General features: G+C 42.5%; 2 protein-coding genes across 2 annotated transcripts in view; one reads left to right on the plus strand and one right to left on the minus strand.

Moving 5' to 3' along the window:
* LOC148415398 (FRAS1-related extracellular matrix protein 2-like) overlaps window positions 1-3,404 on the plus strand; it is a 74,278-nt gene extending 70,874 nt beyond the window's left edge. Inside the window, exon 24 of the mRNA XM_088428172.1 lies at window positions 81-3,404. Within this exon, the coding sequence (XP_088284298.1) occupies window positions 81-605 (525 nt within the window). The 3' untranslated portion in view covers window positions 606-3,404. The remainder of the gene's footprint in view (window positions 1-80) is intronic.
* Window positions 3,405-4,308: 904 nt separating this feature from the next.
* On the minus strand, window positions 4,309-19,423 carry LOC148415399 (tripartite motif-containing protein 3-like). Its single transcript, XM_088427889.1, has 13 exons — window positions 19,235-19,423; window positions 13,654-13,810; window positions 12,670-12,910; window positions 12,016-12,167; window positions 11,698-11,878; window positions 10,181-10,913; window positions 9,437-9,540; window positions 9,209-9,376; window positions 8,957-9,125; window positions 8,129-8,188; window positions 7,950-8,020; window positions 7,743-7,883; window positions 4,309-7,197 (listed from the first exon to the last, which is right to left on the minus strand). The coding sequence occupies exons 2-13, from the start codon at window positions 13,800-13,802 to the stop codon at window positions 7,045-7,047; spliced, it is 2,322 nt and encodes a 773-aa protein (XP_088284015.1). The 5' UTR covers window positions 13,803-13,810; window positions 19,235-19,423; the 3' UTR covers window positions 4,309-7,044.
* Between the last annotated feature and the right edge of the window lie 27 nt (window positions 19,424-19,450).

A 19,450-nucleotide genomic window follows, 5' to 3' on the forward strand; every position in this document is an offset into this window, starting at 1 on the left:
CCTTTCAAAGTACACTTTTAGACCCGTGGGGGTTTGGGTCGAGGGTCAGGGACGGCAAGTGACGGCGTTTGCGTGGGCAGGTGTCCGCCGGGCGAGAGTGGTTCATCCACGCCATCTACACGGTGCGCTCGCGGGACAGCGCCAACCGGGGCATCGGCAAGCGCAGCCTGGAGCGCCACGCGCTGAGCCGCCGGCGCCGCTCCGCCCACCAGGACATCGGCGCCCACCAGGACATCGGCGCCCACCAGGACATCGGCGCCCACCAGGACATCGGCGCCCACCAGGACATCGGCGCCCACAACAACCGCGGCACCAACATCCTCCACGTCACGCTGGACCGCGCCGCCGCCGCCGCCGCCGACCCGGTCCGCGAGCTCCCCGGCCCCGACGGGGTGATCCCGCGCGAGTCGGGCCGCGCCCGGGACGGCGCCGGCGCAGACGAGGGGCCCGTATTGGCGGTGGGCGTGGCCGTGGGCGCTCTGCTGGCCGTCCTGGCACTTCTGCTGCTGGTAGTGTTGCTGCGCCGCAAGCGGGACGCCAAGGACCCGCCCGCCCCGCCCGCCCCGCCGCCGACGCAAGGATTCTGCGACAGCTCCGAGGTCTGAACCAAAACAGGTCCAATTTTTTTTTTTTTTTTTTTAAATCTAAGGCACCAAGTTACATGGCAACAAAACAGAAAACTTTTACATGAACAAAATCCAATATTAAGTGATCTTTCTTTTTTTTTTTTTTTAAAGGGATAGTGTGTAAGATTTAGGCCGTTTTTTATTACGGGCAGCAGGGGGTGCTGCAGGTGCTACCATTGTCCATAGCTATAACAAACATGGCCGCCCATGTGCCGCCACCCCCCCAATATCATTTCATGATAAACGTACTGTTGGTCGTTAGGAACATGTTCATTTCTTTTAATCCTTTTTAATGAAAATCTTACACACTGTCCCTTTAAGAAATTCGTCACTTTACAAACTGCAATCTAATTCATTCTTTTTTTCTTTTTTCGAGGGATAAAGACTCCAAAGACAAGTTGTCATTTTGCCAGACGCGTTTGTACAAGGAAAATTAATTGCAATTTTACAAGAATAAGGTTGCGATATTCAATTTGTAAATTGCAAGAATATAATCAAAATACTATAATTGTCTCCTTATTCCTTTTTTTCCTGGAATATTCAAATTGGCGAATCGAGCCTGAAAACAGAATTTGTATTTTTACAGAACAATATTGTACAGGAAAAAAAAGAGGAATTGAGATTTTTTTTTTATGTAATGAATAAATAAATAAATTTGATAAAATCCTGATTAGGATTTTTTTTAATCTCATAGTTGAAAAAAAGACTTTAGAATAAAATTTTACAAGTGAAAGACAAAATCAACAAGAAATAAATCCGAATTTTACTCGAATCAAGTTGGACATTTATGACAAAAAGTATAAATATTGTAATAGTATTCATTTTCAGTCATAGAAAAAATGTTCATTTGAATTGGCTTTACAATGCAATTACCCTCACATACATGGCACATTTTTAAGAAATATTAAAAAAAAAAAAAAAAAATTACAAATAAGGCATAATGTTCACCCTAATTCAATTTATTTGTAATATTTTTTGTGTTTGTTCATTTCAATTTTTAAATCATTTTATTGTTATTATTATTATTTTCTTCTTTTTATTGTTATTCTTTTAAGAAGCTGCCAGCCCATTTTTTTTTCCTCTGCAAATAACAGGAAAAGGAAAATAATTTCTTTGAAATTTCCTAAGAAAATGCCAACTTTTATGTGGAAACGTTTCATTTTCTTGTCATGGTGTCTTTCGTACTTTTTTGCTGTTTTGCAAGTGCCTGACATTTGATGAACACACAAAATCCGAAGACCATGGAGGCTTTTTTTTTTGTTTGTTTTTTTTTCTGAAATCTACTTGAAAGGCGTGGATTGTCCAGCCTTTGGATCCCACGTCCCGTCTTTGGCTTGTCCTTGTTTGTTTGCCCGTTCCCCACAAAAAAAAAAAAAAAAAAAAAGTGATGCGGTGCGCTTGGTGGGTTGGGTGGTGCATGTCTTTGATGCGCGGGCTTGTTTTTACGCTATAAAGTCAAACTGCTGATTTTCTTTGATGTTATTTTCTTCAATCAATCAAGACACGCCGGTGAAAATGTCGCATGATGATATAAAAATGCCTCAAGTCGAAGTGGACTTCTTTTTGACTGAAATGGTGACAAAGGTGGCTGTTTTTTTTTTTTTGTTTTTGTTTTTTTTTGCGCGCATAAAGTAAACCGGTCACCCTAAAAGTTACAAAGCGGATTCTGGGTTAAGCTTAAAGGTTCGGGTTAAAGGTATGTGAGATTCTAACGGAGATTTCTGCAGGTATCAGCAAAACTAAGTTAACAGGTTTTACTGCCATGACAGAAACAATCCGCTATTCTTTTCAAAATAAGAGCACAGTAATTGGAACATGAAACAACTTAGTGAAAAAAATCTGCTCGTCATTCAAAAATGCAGAACATTGTATGCCTATATTCATGCTGTTTAATGTTCTTCCAGTACAACATCAATGTTTTCTAATTAAGAGCAAATCAATTGGAACCTGACGCAACTTTTTGCAAACTTGTGTAAATTACTCCATTGCAGAATATCACATGCCTTATTTAATGCCCTAATTATATATAGAAATATAAATTTATTAAATTTTAAAATATACTAATTAAAAGCAAAGGAATTGGAGCACGAAGACACTTCCTTCCTGAAATCTGGCAAAGAGGCCACTTTGCAAAACGTTGTATGCTTTTATTCATTCTCTTCAGTGCCGTGACAGGTCAAATATGTTTTTCTTTTGGAGTTAAGAGCAAATTGACTGGAACATGAAGCAACCTTTTGCTGTATCGTGCAAATGTTACTCCTTTGCATGTATGCCTTTGTTATTAGTACTTTTGAAAGGCGCTGACAGGGATCCGCGCAGTTTGCTTTTCAAATTAAGAGCAAATTAATTGGAGCAGGAAGCAACCCATGGTTGAATTGTGTTCTTTTTTTTTCAACAGACGACATTATTTTAATCGGACACGGGTGGGTGTTTTTTATTTTTCCGTTCTTCTGATTCAGGTTTTGATTTTGAGGGCAAATAATCACATCTATGCAATTTGTAATATGTTGCGTTGTATTTTTCACTGCACAATCGGCTTGTTAATTCACGCGTTGTCCTCTTGATGCTTGGAGTCAACACCGTTTTCTGCACATCTGTGTACCATATGGATGGATATACGCTACATGGATATACTTATCAATATACCATTTGGTTGTGTTTGGGAATGGTTGTGTCAAAAAAAAAACACAAAAAAACCGCAGACTGTATGTGCTGTAAGTATTTGTAACATAGACCGCAAGCGCAGCGCTGGTCAGCAAATAAATAATTTTTCAAGAATTGTTTTTCTCCTCTTTTATTTGAATACAATGTCGTCATTTATCAAAGACAAATGATTGCAGTTTGTATTTGCCACTTTTATATGTTTTGTTTTCCTATAAAATGTAGGGAAAAAGCCTTTAAAAAAAAAATCATTTCTATGCATGGGGTTTTTTTTTAGGGAAAAGATGCCTACTATACATTGTTTTTAACTGCCCCAAATATGGTCGTTTTTTTTTTTAAAGAAAAAAAAAACATTAAAAAATGACCATTTATAGTGCAGCTTTTATCTAAAAAATGACCTTTTATAGTATATATATGTATATAATATATATATATATATATATATATATATATATATAGAGAGAGAGAGAGAGAGAGAGAGAGAGAGAGAGAGAGAGAGAGAGAGAGAGAGAGAGAGAGCGAGAGAGAGAGAAAAAAAACGTCTTATTGCATGAGATGGGATTTTTTGCGGATATATTTTTTCCGTTTGAGATCATTTTTTGTGGGAAAAAGCCTTACTATACATGGTCGGTTTTTTTTTGTTTTGTTTTTTTTTACGAAAAAAAAAGTCCTTTCTGTACCTGGTTATTTTTTGGTGGAAAAAAATGCCGGTTATACAGTATATGGTGTTTTTAATTGCGAAAAAAAAATGTGACTAAACCTGGTTGTTTTTTCCGAAAAAAAATAAAAGCGAAGCCTCACTAGAAATGGTCATTTTTTTGCAAAATAAAGAAAGGCCTTACTTTAAAATTTGCCGATATTTTACACAAAAAAATGTTTTGCTGTACATGGTCGTTTTTTGTGAGAATAAGAAAGGCCTGACCGTACTTGGTCTTTTTTGTTTTTTGAAAAAAAAAGCTGTTTAATCCCTTTCTATGCATATTATTATTGTTTAAAAAAAAACAATAAATTCCACGCACCCTTCAGGTAACCATGTGCTTTTATTACCAGTGCATATTTGTTGAAAAGAAAGCAAAGTTTATAGAGTCGCAGTGACGTGCGTGCGTGACACAACTAGATCACAACCATGACATTTTTCTTCATATTCCGAGCACAGCTGCAAAGAATGAGCTACAAAAAAATAGCCTTCAATAATCGGGTTGGCACACAATCACCAGCAGAGGGAGCCAAAGCGGAGAGGAGGCACAATGACCATGGCACGTCCGTAAGTAAGCGCAAAACAACTTTCTAAAACCGAAAAATGTTTCTTCAAAAATAATAATCACGATGACGACGTTAAAAAATAACCTTAGCGTCCGACTTGTTTCCTGAGATGTGTATTTTCTAAACAAGCACCTCGATGAAAAATATTTGTTGTTGAGTTTCTTGGTAGCCTTGCGTCAATAATAAAATGGTAAAAATTGGATCTATTTCTTCCAAATGATCATTTATGAAATTTCCCCGTGATGCCGTTTTTACCGATTCGTTAATTACTTTCGATCGCGTGAATGAAATCATTTTAAAAACTCGACGCGTTATTGAAAATATTATTTTACAAATAAATAAATAAATAAAAAATGAGTTTCAGGGGGAAAAAACGAACTCGCGGATCATCTTCTGAAAATCAATACAGATTATTTCATTGATATGATGCATGATTTAGCTAGAAATAACTCTACGAACGAGCTACGGATGAATTGAAATCACGAACTGCATTTTAGCATTTATTGAATAAATAAAGCTCGTCTTTCGCAAAACATTTTCATACGATGACTACGATTCTCTTTCAAAAGGTAACGATCGTTTACAATTCAGTGGGGGGGCACGTTCATGTAAAAAAAAAAAAAAAAGTAAACGCACAGCTAGTGTATAAAAACAAAATGAATGATTAGCTATTTTTGAATGATTTCGTCCTATGGAAGAAAAAAAGAAAAAGTGATGATTTGTGCTGCAATAAATACGCTTTGCGTGTGTTGGATGTCCGGCAAGCAAGTTTGGAAAAGCGCAAGTTTGAAAACAGCTGCCTTCCTCTTCTCTGTACACAACAATATACATTTCCTCAGATATGTACACTACATACATCTCCGTTGTTTTACCTTTTAAGCGGTGGAACCAGAGGGGGATAAAAAAATAAAATAAAATGACGGGAGGCACACTGAAAAGAAAATCAAGCCCAATTTGATGAGAAAAAAAAAACGCGTCATTTTGCAAGCTGAGATCAAAATAAAATGGCAATTTACAAGAATAAATATGATTTTAGAAGAGTGTAATTGTGTGTGTGTTTTTTTTTCCTAGAGCTAACTTGTGGCTAAAATGAAAATGAATGTTTCCAAGAAAACACGTCATCAAAAAAAATCTTCATTTTTGGTGCAATTTTCCAAACGTGTCACCTTACAACAATTCGATTTAATGGCGCTACTTTACAAGGACTTAAATTGCAATTTCAGTTGTCGTTCAGACAGAATTGTGCAACAAACGATTTGCATTAAAAAAAAATATTATGAGTGATTTTTTTGTTTTTTAATAAAGATCAATTTATTCTAATTTTGTGAGTATTCCTTAATCATTAATTAGGAAAAAAAAGGAATTTTAATTTCAAAATATATGCCCCTGAAAAGCAGTTTTTTCCGTTTTGACATAATCATCTAATTACGTGTTTTATTTTGTAATATTTAGAATTCATTCGCGTGAAATCAAAATGTTCATTTCTGGATAAAGGAAAAAATCTCCCCCAAAAGCATTATTATTAAACAATTATCAAATTGTTTTATTTTGCAATATTTAAAATTCATTCAAGTATAATTTAATGATTTTTTTTTTCTACAAATGTCCCATCAAAAAAAACTTTTTTTCTTGTATCAATATGTTTACATAGAGCAATGATTTAATGACTTGTTTTATTTTGTAATATTTAGAAAATATTCAAGTGAAATTAAAATGTTCCATTTTTGGATAAAGCAGAAAATCCCCCGAAAAAGCACTTTTATGTCTTGTAACATTAAGTTTACATCATTATCTTATTATTTAGAATTTATTGAAGAAAACTGTCCATTTTAAAAGCAGCACTTTTTTCCCTGTAACATTAAAATTCCATTCGCATAATTATCTAATTACTTGTATTTTTTGTCCCGTGTAAGATTTATTCAAGTAGAATTCAAATTTTTCTTTTTTTTTTTCTTTTTAAACGCCCCCTCCAAATCACTTTTTCGATTTTAACGTAACGATGAAGCTTCCGATATTACAAATGAATTTTGGGGGATATTTCTACGATTTGTTTGTAGTCCCGTTCAATGTAGTGTTTTTTTTTCCCCGCCTTTTTTCCTCATTATTTGAGTGACTTTTGATTTTCTTTCAAGCGCGACCCAAATACTGCGTTTTTTCCGCGGAATCGAGCGCCGATTACGCAGATGGAATTTTAAGGCATGCATTTCGACGTAGTTACGGCTAGCGACTGGAAAACCGAAGCTTCGCCAAGCACCCGCGAGATTTTTTTTCATTCGGCTAGGTGGCGCTCTCGAGCGCACGCGGAAACGTGTGAAAACGTCTCCCTGAACCGAGAGCGCCGCCCAGAGGTGTCGAAAATATCACGAGCGCTCGGCGGAGCTCGGTTTGTCCATCACCAGTTACGACTCTAACTAGGGAGCGTAAACGCACACTTTGGGCGGGGAAAAGCACGCGGGCAAAATCCCAGGACGGCCGCGAGCGAAGCTCCCGCGCTTCACTGCAGGTAGCGGTAGACCTTGAAGCAGTGGTTGCCCGAGTCGGCCACGGCCACGTGGCCGTCCGACGTCAGCGCCAGGCCTTGCGGGCCGTACAGCGGGTCCGCCGTCGTGTTGATGTACGACAGGAAGGAGCCCGAGCTGTCGAACACCTGAATTGCCGGGGGGGAAAAAAAGGAATTAGCTTTGCTGTACGTGGTCAGTAAAAAAAAAAAAAAAAGCCTAATTACATGTCATTTTTGACCACTTCTGTCATTTTTGCGAAAAGTAAATAAACGGATAAATAAATAAATAAATAAACAAATAAATAAATATAAGACAATATAAATGGTCATTTTTTTGAAAAAAAAAAAAGCCTTCCTATACATGGTTGCAAAAATAATAAATAAATAAATTAAAAAAAAAGAATGCCAAACAAAAATTTAGCAATTTTTAGCAAAGAAAAATAGCCTGGAATAATTTTGACCTAATAACAGCCTCATTTTTTGTGGTAAAAAAAAAAAAAATCATTATTTGGGGGGGGCAAAAAAAAAAACACTATACATGGTCAATTTTAGCAAAAAAAACAAAAACAAACAAAAAAACGTACTATACATGGTGTTATTTTGTGAAAAAAGTCTTACCATTTTTGGTCACTTTTTGTGAAAAAAGGCATTAAAAAACAACAACAACAACCTAGTACTATTTTTTCTTCTACCTGGATGCGACTGTTGCCCCAGTCGGCGACGATGATGTTCCCGTTGGAGTCGACGGCCACGCCGGTGGGAGCGTTGAACTGACCGTTGCCTTCGCCGTGCGAGCCGAACTTGAACAGGAACTCGCCGTCCGCGTTGTACACCTGAAGATGAACGCGCAAAAATGACACACATGCTCAAAAAAATAATAATCAAAAAATGTCATGTACCTTTACGGAGTGGTTGTGAAAATCCGTCACAACAATCTCATTCTTGTTATTGACGGCCACAAAATGAGGACCTGCGGGAAACAAGAAGTTACACTAGTTTTGGACTTGGTCAGGCACAAAGTGATTAAAAAAAAAAAAAAAAAAATGGGGTGCCAAGTGAATTTACTTCATTTACGTACTGAAAACTGGGCCTGATTTTGTCAGCTTTTGTTCCAAGGTCACATTTGCACCACTTTTATCTACAAAAAGAAAACATCACAAGTTAGCAAACATTGTCGACAGCTAGCTTGCTAGCCGGCAAGATAGCTAGCTAGCTAAATGTGTGCAAGCAGGATCGCTAGCTAGCTAGGCAGAGAAAAACTACTTTTGACTTGAGAAAAAACATCCCAGTCTTGCAAGACTGCCCCCCCCAAAAAAATATTTGTGTATGTTTGACCTTTGGCTTAGTAATACACTAGCAAAACAAAAAAAATACAATTCAAATCAAAGCTAATGTTGTCAGCTTTTTTCAAGTGCCACATTTGTGTCGCTTTTGGCTACAAAAGGAAAGAAAAGTTAGCAAAAATTGTTCAAAGCTAGCTTGCTTGTTAGCTAGCAAGATAGTTGGATAGCTACAAGTGAGCTAGCAAGAGAGCTAGCTAGCTAGCCAACTAGCTAAAAAACAAACACCTCCACAATCAATAACTTGACTCTTGCAACATTAAGACTTTTGTCTGGTTAATACACAACCAAACCAAAACAAATTCAGCAAAAAATGCCGAGTTAGCTTGCTTGCTAGCTAGGAACATAGCTAGCTTCAGTTAATGCTATCATCCTCCGTTGCCACAAAAGGAAAGACAATGTCGCAAGTTGGCAAACATTATTGACCGATAGCTAGCTTACACGCTCACAAGATAAGATCTAATATGAGATAGATATAAGATCCAATAAGAGCGGCACGCCCCCAAAAAAATCTTTCTTTCCTTTTGTGACATTATCTCGCAGTAATTTAAAACAAAGCTAATGACCCGCAAAATGTCTGTCAGAAGTTCCCTTGGCTCCAAACTTGGTGACTAGCTTCCCGTTGGCCTGGAAGATGAAGACGCAGCAGGCCTTGTTGTCCACGGTGATGATGTGTCCGTTCTTGTCCACGGCCACGCCTTTCGGACCCATCAGGCGACCCGCTCCGATTTTGCTCTGAAAAAGGCCGGCGCCGAAACGCGTCGTTACAGAGTAGGTATGTAGTGATGTCGCTATTTCTGGCACCTCCCGGTACGCACCTTGAACTTCCCGTCCGAGGAGAAGATGCTGATCCACCTGTTGTCGTAGTCGGCCACGATGATGTCGCCGTTCATGTCCACCGTCACCCCCGTGGGGCGCTGCAGCTGCCCCGGCGAGCGACCCCGCACCCCGAAGCGCATCTTGAACTGGCCGTCGTTGGAGAACACCTGCCGCGGGACACCTTGCTCACCCACGGCGTCCCGCTGGCGGGATTTTGTCTTTCTGACCTGGATGCACTGGTTGTTGCTGTCGGCCACCACGATGCGGCCGTTGCTGGAGGTGGAGATGCCCTGCAGGTTGGTGAACTCGCCTTTGTCGCGTCCTCTTGTTCCTGAAAAACAAAAAATGCCTTCATATCAGACTATTTATTTCAATATACATAAAAACATATATATATTTGGACATGAAATCATTTTTGATGATTTCTCACCTATGTTTATATTTTTTATTTGACTTCAAATAATTTTCTAATAAACTTATATGATTATTTGATGGCTAGCCGGGTCAACTACTCCATATAGGCTGGCGAGGGCCATCAGATGACTTTTCCAAGCATTTTAATAGGCGCAAAAGACTCGGGCGACATAGTTGCTGTTCCTACCGATTACGTTTTACCAAAACAGACCGACTCAAATATGCGTCTAGCTAGCAAGAATCGCTACTGTGACGTTTGCCTAAAATGTCCTTGTTTCTCAAGAGTAAAATAGTTTGATGCTGCTAGATTTCAACGTATTAAAGCTGTCTTTTACTGTCTTCAGTCGCCAAATTGGTTCTAGGGGCTAGCGAAAATACCTACTTTTTATTTTCTTGGATTAGCCGCTAGCAGTACTCAACTGCTCCATATAGGCTGGCGCGGGCCGTGACGACTTTTCCGAGTAGCTTTAAAGACTGGAGCGACATAGCCGCCGTTCCCACTGATCACTTTTTAGGCTCACTCGAGCTAGCCAAAAACGTTTCGTCGGCGGGCTCACCGACTCTGTAGATGAGCTCGTCCTCGATGGGGTTTTCCTTCTTCTTGGTGGTGCTGTACATGCTGGAGGGCCTCCTGACGGCCTTCTGGCGCACGTGGCCCCCGCCGCCGCCGCCGGGCGACTTGACCCGCCTCTTGACGTCGTCGGGCGACTGCAGCACGTCGGACGGCTTGACGGCCCGCAGGCGGAAGGGGCTCCCCCGCACGGGCTGCTCGTAGAGCAGCAGCTGGAAGGCGAACTCGCCCTCGGCCCGCGGCGTGAAGCCCACCTCGTAGGTGCCGTTCTTGTTGTCCGACACCTCGGCCTCGGAGGCCGCCCCCTCGGCCGACACGATGCGGGCCCGCAGGTGGGCGTTGCCCGTCCTGACCAGCTCGCCGTCCTTGTCCTTGGTGGTGACGGTGACGGTGGTGTGCTGGCCCACCAGGGCGTGGCGCAGGCCCTCGCCGGTGGCCACGCTGGTGTGGCCCACCGCCCCCGTGGTGATCAGGACGCCCAGGTTCTGGATGGAGCGCCGCAGGCCGTCCGTCTCCACCTGGCACTCCAGGTGGCCGTTCTCGTGCGGGAACTCAGGGAAGCTGTGGCGGGCCAGGGCGCTGACCCGCTCGCCCATCTGCTTCTGGACCAGCAGGACCTCGGTGGCGCTGCCGTGGCTCAGGGCCTGCTCGGTGAAGTCGCAGCTGCTCTGGATGTTCTCTTTGCCCTGCACCAGCGACGTCAGCTGGGCCTGGAGCACCTGAACGCACACGCCGACCGGGACGTTGGCCGTGGTTTCTTTATCACCCGCGACGCCCTTCGACGGCTATGCAAATATGTTTTACTTGACTTAACAGGGAAAAGGGGAGAAAGAAAATCATCTATTCCCCTGTTCTCAACCCCATTGAGAACCTTTGGAGTACCGTATTTTCCGCACCTTTTAATCAGCCTTATAACCCGATGTGCCTTGTACAGCACATAAACAAACGCAATTTTCTAAAATGAATCCAGAAATTATATTTGACACAACAAAAAAGAATATTTGAAAGTTTTCCATTGCGAGTTGAATGTTTATTTGACTCATAATCATAATCTTTCTTGGTATTGTGGTAAACCAGTGGTGTCAAGCATACGGTCTGAACCTTGAACTGCAATTCTACTAGCCACTAGGAGGCACTCTCCACTAGCAAACACAATCAGGCATGTTACCGTTGCACATGCTTCAAAATGGTTCTCTTGGTTCACCATTAGAAAACATACAGCCCTGAGTCCGGGTCTGGCCCACAAAAGGGTTTAATTTTATTAAATAAATGAAAAAAAAAATGTTTTATGAACAATAGTATTGTTAATGTTTTATGATGAATATACTTTTGGACATTGACAAAAAAAGAATAATGAAGCTCAAGTTTTTTCGTTGTGTCAGGCGCCGCAGTGAGCCAAACTGCCAGCAGAGGGTAGCAGTGTGCAATTTTCAATTTGCTAGTTGTTTCTAATGGAACTGCCACGGAAGTAGTACGTGCATGTCACCAAAGAAATCGTGGCACCTTCTGCTTGGCGCCGCAGATGTTGTCCACCTCGGCGATGAGGGCGCTCTTGCGCTGGCGCAAGGCTTTCTCCAGCTCGTCGAAGGTGGCGTTGATCTCGGTCACGGCGCAGTGCTTGCGCTCCGTCAGCTGCTTGGAGATCTCCGACACCAGCTCGATGGCCGCCGTTAGCTGAGGGAGTCTGCGGCGCAAACAAAACGCACTCTTATTACTCTCATGCTTTACTATATATTTTTCTTGTTGAAAAATATTATCTAAAACCGACATTATTTGGGAAAATCATGTGAAATCAATTTGAATGGGCAAATTTGAGCGGACCTGTTGCGTACGGCGTCCAGCTGGTTCTTGAGCGCCGACTTGTGTTGCTCCAGCACGTCCCTCAGAGGCACGGTCACGTGCTCCCTGTGCTCGCCTTCCGTGCACTCCAGGCACATGGCCGTCTCACACGACTCGCAGTAGAACTCCATCACCTGCGGGGGGCGCAAAACAACAGCGGCGCCTTCGAACCCGCACTTGTTTCAAGGGGAAACCAAGCCCAGAATTTTCCTGACAGTGTTTCCTGCGACCTGCACTAGTGTAAGCGTGGCATTCCGAGTAACATTCCGTAATAGTGACATTATGTGATCATGTGACCTTCGCCAGCTGAGTTGTGATTGGTCTTTTACCCGAGCAACTTGATGTCGTTTTCTCTCGGCAGGAAGTGGCACAATGGCCGCTTGGAGGCAGATATTTTTAGTCCACCTATTTTTAAAGTAACTTACCCGACTTGGTTGACTTTCCCCCATGCACATTTTGATGATGTACTCCGATCATATTGGCTTTATACTGTGTATAAAATGGAAGTAACTTCCATTGTGACCCACTCCAAAATTTCAAAAAACGGTTGCGCATCATCCGACCTATCCTTTAGCAGCGCTTAAGTCGTTAAGTGCCAATGACGACTATAGACGTCAGGGGCCATTTTTCGCTGACCTTGCCCTCGTGGTTGGGGCAGGAAAGTGGCTGGCAGGCGCTGGCGGCGCTGGCCGACTCCAGGACGTTGCAGGCCTCGGGCCGGTTGCATTCGGGGTCCCGCTGCAGCACCTCCATCAGGTTGGTGATGAAGAAGTTGTTCTGGAGGGCGGCCACGCCCTTTTCGGGCAGGATGGACGTCTGCCGGCACACTGGACACGACAGCGTCAGGGACTGCGGCGGGATGTAATTCTGCAGGCATCTGCGGAAGACAAGTCGCGTTTATTGTCCGGCATTTAAAGGGGGCGCAATATGATAGGCTGAACTCAAGAAGCCATCTCAAGATTTTGGAGGAATTTTTCAAGTGTCTCGCAGTGGACGATTGTGGAAACGCAGTGCGCTTGGTCAATAATGGAAATAGTGATGCGGTATCACTAAAGCTTGTCGAGTTGACTCAACAGGACGCCTGAAAATAATTAGATCGTTTTTTATTTTTTATTTTTACCTTCTTGGCATCCATGAAGGTTAAAAAGGAAGTTGTTGTCAAGTTCAAGTTATAACGCTTAGGACGTTTTTTGTCCTTTTTTGGATCGTACAAGACGGCTCTCAGTAGACGGCATCAAAAAGGCAAACGTAAGTGCTAATTTTTCATCAAAAACACAAATTCATGATAATGCTTATCAAACAAACTTGCTTTTTGTACAATTCTAACAATTTAGTGGAAACACTCAGTTATTTAGAAATTATCTCATTATTTTAAAGGATTTTTTGCAGTCTTGTGCGCCACACAGTGGGCAATTGTGAAAGTGCAGCGATACGGTATCATAAGTGCTTGTAGAGTTGCGATAACTTCGGACACAAGCATCACGCTGGAGGACATGACACGTTGCGTGTCTAAACCAATGAATTTGCTTAATTTGGTGACGTCGCCAACGGCTGGGAGATGATTGGATGAAACCTTACCAATCAGAGTGGAGCGAAAGGTGCGCCGATTTTGCAACGTACCTCTCGCAGAAGGTGTGCAGGCAGGGCAGCACTTTGGGGTTGTGGTAGCGGTCCAGGCAGATGCTGCACACCAGGAACTGCTTGTCGATCTGCCGGACCACCGGGCTGGCGCCGCCGCCGCTCTCGCGCTTGGCCATGGACACGGACATTCAGGCGCCTGCGGACGGCGCGGGGTCGGCCGGGCCGCCGGGAGGAAGGAAATGAGTCAGTGCGCTGGAATCGGCCGGCTCGGGTATCGAGCGGCTACGAGATGGCCGCTTGCGCTCCTTCCGCCGAGGGAATATAAACTTTTGTCGCCCGCGTCGCCGCGGGCTGTTTGCCTCCATAAGTGCCGCATCTTTAACGACTCCGCGCGTACTTCTTATGACGGCCTACGGGCTTTATGCAAATGAGAACTGGGCTGCGTGGAAAGAAATAATGGCGCTGCTTGGAAAGACACTTAGTTACATTGTTGACGCATTTTTACCACCATATATATATATATATATATATATATATATATATATATATATATATATATATATATATATATATATATATATATATATATATTGTTATATATATATATATATATATATATATATATATATATATATATATATATGTTTATATATGTTTATATATATATATATGTTTGACAGCTTTTGAACGATCTCTGAGCCGAGGCAAATATAAAGCGTGACTTCAAGCTACGAGTTTAGTTGAGTGGCTCGTAATGGCGCGGAAGGGTTGAGTAATGCGCTAGTGGACGGCGTGTTGTGTGTCAGTGGGTCAAGCGGAGATGATGATGTCGTGATAGCGCCGCTCACATCTGCTCCATTGTCAACAACGCATGAAAACAAAGGATTTACATGAAGACCGCACGCACCATGAGAAAATCTCTTACATGAAACATGGCCGTATTTTCCGCACTGTAAGGCGCACCTAAAAGACGGTTGTCATTTTGAGGGGACAAAAAAATAAAATAACTTCATCGCCATGGAAATTCTTTGATTTTTACCTCTGCATTTCTGTTTTAAATGATTTTTTTTTAATGAAGAATTGTCCTTAACTCTTTGAAATTTTCAAATGCTGGATATGTTCCAGTTTTGAAGCAATTTATATGAGGACAAGGCGCCAAAAATGCAAAATTTTCTAAAAGAAAGCACCATTTTATAAAATAAACCCAGAATTGGCTTTTAAATCAACAAACAGTATATTTGAAGGTTTTTGCTTACAATTTGATTTTAAAAAAAACTATGTTTAATATTGAATTTGTTTATACTCTATTAACAAAGTTTGACTGACTTATCAGACTGTTTTGTTGACATTCCCTTTAGCGCAGCTCCCTCTAGTGGATGCATAGCGCAAGCCCATCCACTAATCTAGCTTCTATTCTATGTGCCTTATAATGCCAAGTATATGAAAACAGTTTTAGGCCAGTCACTGAAGCTGCGCCTTATAATTAAAAGTGCGGAAAATGCAGTAGGTTGACCTCAGAGGTCCAGACTCACCTCACCTCACAAAATCCTTCCTTTACGGTCACTTGAAGCCCTAAGCTAAAAAGGCACTGCGTGGGCTGCTTTTGGGACGTCCCCGTCCAGATGATTGCAAAAGTAAGCAGCAGCCCGCTGACTGTTGCGCTCTCATATTTGCCACTCCCACAATTCCTGAGAGGCTCCCTTGTGCTAGATGGCCAGCTGGCTGACTTTGAGACAGCGCCACCTGACCCCCCCCCCGATCAACCGGCAGAAACTAGAGCTAAGAACAACATTCTCTCCGTGCACTCGTGGCATTGTCAGAACTACCCCCCCCCCTACACGCCATTTCTGTTCCGTGAACTTTGATTTACAGCGGTGATGTCACAACCCCCCCGCACCCCTCTCCTCTTGTCCCTCATTCTTCCTCTATCTCAACACTCTCAGTTCCTCCCACTCCAGCCAGGCTTTCCTCAACAAATGTCATCTGCTTCGAATATTCTTTTGCTTCACTCCGATGACTTTCATGCAGTGGCTTGACCTTTTTTTTTTTTTTTTTTTTTGATAATATACTGTGTGTGTGAATATATATATACAAACCGGATTGATTCGGTTGGTTGGGAAATTGTGTAAAGTGTAAATAAAAACAAAATACAACGCTTTGAAAATCCTTCGCAACCCATATTCAATTGAATACACTACAAAGACAACATATTGAATGTTTAAATTGATAAACTTGATTGTTTCTTGTCTAATAATAATGAACTTTCATGGCTGCAACACGGCCAGTAAAAGTTGGGAAAGGGCCTGTTTGACATCAACTTTCCTTTTAATAAGACTCAATAAACGTTTTGGAAGAAAGAAAACTAATTCTCTTAGCTTCTCATGCGGAATTCTTTCCAATTCTTGCAACTGATTGCAGTGCCATTTGTGTCTGATTTCGGGCTGTCTGTCACCAATGAATATATTTTTATTTTTATTGATTATTTTAGTGATTTTCTTTCATGGTTGAATTGAAAAATCACCAAAAATTGCAACCATTTTTTCCCAATACTACAAGTTTTCAAGTAAAACACGCTACTTTTTTCTTACGATTTGAACCCTGCAGCTTAAAATTCAGAGCATTTTTTTTACTAGCCACCAGGGGGCAATCTCCCAGTAAATAAAGGGATACAGAAGAAGAAGCAGTCAAAGTATTGATTTGAGTTTAAACTACTATTCTACTCGCCACCAGGGGGCACTCTATTAGTAAAAACAATCAGATATGTTGCCATTGCGAGTGTTGTATTCTCTTAGTTCACCACTAGATGGCACTAAATTCTAAACTCTGTCACTTTAAATGAGATTTGCAAGGACCCAGAAAGTGTCTTCAACGTGGGACCAAACAAATTAGGGACTCAAGCCCGGCTTAGAGTTTTTAAAAAAATGCGGCCATAATAAAAGCGATAAAAAGCTAGCAGGCGATTGGCTAAATGCTCGGGACAGCACTCTCACCTTATAGCGCACTTAAGTGGCTTAATGTCCTGCATGGGGGTCAAAGGGGGGGCATGTCCCCATCTGACACGTAGATTAAAGCGACCCGCTGAGACAAGGCCGACACCTCGCATTACCAGAAGCCACTTACAAGGACAAATGAGATGAGCCCCTCCCCCTGCGTCCCTTCATTCTTGTTATCGGGACCACGTTGATGAGCTAATCTTGTCGCCGAAGTTTTGAAGTCAACGTCTGCTTCGTGAGGGGCGGAGCTTCAGGGTGGTTAGGGTTGGCTCGCATTGAGACTACCAAGTCAAATCGATTTCAAGTACAGAACGAATTTCAAACGTTTACCTCGCCAGAAACTTGAAGTGGTGATTAGCATTCGGCGGGCCACGTGAAATGATGTGGCGGGCCGGATCTGGCCCCCGAGGCCTTGAGTTTGACACCTGTGCCACGGAGGCATATTTTGAAGCCTTATCCAGCACTATCATAACTTTATTGGTCCGGCCCCTTGGGGTTACATTTTCTTCCACGCAAGCTAAAACGAGTTTGACACCACAGCTCTAGACACTGATCCCACAAATTATTTTTTTATTTTTGACTTATTCATCTGGTGTCAGGCTAAAGCCAGCTTGGAAAATGAATGGCACTTGGTTAAATGGAATGTACATAGAATTTAGGTTTTTACAAGATTCACGTGCCTCTTTCTGGTGTGAGCGTTTTTGCCACCAGGGGGCGGTACTATGCAGAAATTGATGACAAACCGATTTTGTAAACATAGCAATTTAGTGACAGTAAAACGTGTTGTTATCTTTGCAGGTAATAAATAATATATATGAGTAAATATTGTCTGTTCACGTGTGTTGCTCAACCGTTTGTGTTCCATTGTTGCTTTAAGGGTTATGAAACTGTGTCGTTTATGCTCATTTTCTTGGGACTCACACAGGAAGTACTGCGCTTTTTTTCAAATCTGATTCAATCAAGATTTGACAATGCGGGTGGGGGATAAAGTTGGTCACATGACTCACAACGCAAATGTTGCTGACCAAAAGCCAGAGCGTGTTTTCATCGCGTGGGACTAACCCCGACAAACAGTCGGCGAGTCAGCGCTTTGAGCGAGCGGGGCCCAGACAAAAGCCGGGCGGCGGACGGCGTCAAATCACCCTTTGACCTCTCGCCAACTCGGAAGCTCTCAACTTGAAGCCAGGCGCTCTAACCACTAGGACACCACGCTGCGCCTTGTGACAAATCTCCGTTCGTTTATCCTCCTGAATGCATGGATGAGAATTGGGGTACACCCCGGATTGGTCGCCAGCCAATCAAAAGGCGCGCTCACATTCACGGGCAATTTAGATTCTCGATGGAACTATTTTTTTACGAGCCTGAACTTTTGGAAAGGGCGAAAGAAGGCAGGTAAGGCCCGAGTCGGGATTCGAACACGGAACCTCACACCTGTGAGGCAGACAAGCGAACCACTAGGGCACTGTGCTGCTAAGTAGAGTGATCCAAACCGAAATAGCTCAACTCATTCAATCCCAAAGAATGAGGTTCTAAAAATGGCTGGCACTAAATAAATGAAGTGTTAGAGTAATCGATGACTTGAGTATTTTTAAACTAAGTAATTAATTAATTTAGGTGATAAGTACTAAAGTAATTGTATGTTAAGGTTTTGTGTACTAAAGTAATCAATAATTGTATATAATTGCCTACTAAGGAATATGGTTGATTAAGGTACTCAATTACTTTAATCCTTAAAGTGTTTGATTACTTTAGCCTATAAGTACTAAAGTAAATATAAAGTTTATTTGGCTGACAAGTCACTGTAACTCCGTTTTAGCAGTAAATGGCTTCATCTTCCAATTAATTTGCTTTTAGTTTGAAAAGAAAAGCAAACTAGCAATTTAGCAGTAAACCATCTCATCTAACATTTGATTTGCTCTTAATTAGAGAAGTAGTGTGGAAAATATGGTACCCGCTTGCTAAAAATGACCTTAAACCCGGGGTGGCCAAGCCCGGTCCTCGAAAGCCACAACCCAGCCCATTTGTGATGCACACCTGACTGAAATGATCAGGGTCTTCATCAAGAAGCATTTTGATGAGCTAATCACTCCAATCAGTTGTGCTAGTTTCAAGGAAACCTGGAAAACAGGCTGGATTGCGGCTCTCCAGGACCGGACTTTGGACTTTCTTGCGAAGCCCGGCCGTCACACCTGAAATCCTGCTGCAGGAGAACCCAATCTTGTCCTCAGACAGCCGAAGCCCTTTAACTGATGCTCGCGATGATGATGATGATGATCTCCGACGAAGGCCCGAGGGCTTGTTCTTTCACAAAGACCTGCTAATCGATCAGAAATCATCTGACGCGCTTAGCTGCTGCAATAGCACACACGCACGCAGCAGTGACATAAGCAAACAAGCTGACTCACATGTACCCCACATATTGCTGCAAAGGGGTCACACCTGCTGCGAGAGGCCTGCTGTCAACCATGTTTACCCCCGTAAATTCTCATCTCTCGGACGTTTGACTAACGCGAGCTTCACATCACAACGCAAAGCATCAATTAAGGGTGGAGGTGCAGAACCGGGGAGCAAGCGGAAAACAAAGGGGGGCGAACCGTAAACCTGTGTTTAAATCGAGGGGTACTCACGTGAAATTCCGCCAGCGGCACGAGGAGGAACGGACGAATGGGGCAGCGGAGGCGTCAGCATCGCAGAACCGCTGGGAGAAAGGACCTCATTGTTACGGTTCCGCGGCCCGGTCCGCTAGTCCCAAAACCGAGAGAGAAAGCAAAAGGAAAAGGGCACGGTCGCTCCGGGAGGAGGAGAAGGGAAGGACGAGTGGGAAGGGGAGGGGGAGGAGGAGG

The sequence above is a fragment of the Hippichthys cyanospilos genome, chromosome 11, assembly GCF_059441005.1.
Source record: "Hippichthys cyanospilos isolate Australia breed blue-spotted pipefish chromosome 11, RoL_Hcya_1.0, whole genome shotgun sequence".
In the NCBI taxonomy this organism is placed as follows: Eukaryota; Metazoa; Chordata; class Actinopteri; order Syngnathiformes; family Syngnathidae; genus Hippichthys; species Hippichthys cyanospilos.

What these genes read in the sequence shown, in the direction of transcription:
- LOC148415399 (XM_088427889.1), bottom strand. Translation starts at nt 13,802, where the DNA reads ATGTCCGTGTCCATGGCCAAGCGCGAGAGCGGCGGCGGCGCCAGCCCG. An exon ending in GCCCCAACCACGAGGGCAAG is followed by an intron (nt 12,168 to 12,669) that starts GTCAGCGAAAAA and finishes CGCCCCCCGCAG; the next exon opens with GTGATGGAGTTCTACTGCGA. An exon ending in TCTGCGGCGCCAAGCAGAAG is followed by an intron (nt 10,914 to 11,697) that starts GTGCCACGATTT and finishes GTGTGCGTTCAG; the next exon opens with GTGCTCCAGGCCCAGCTGAC.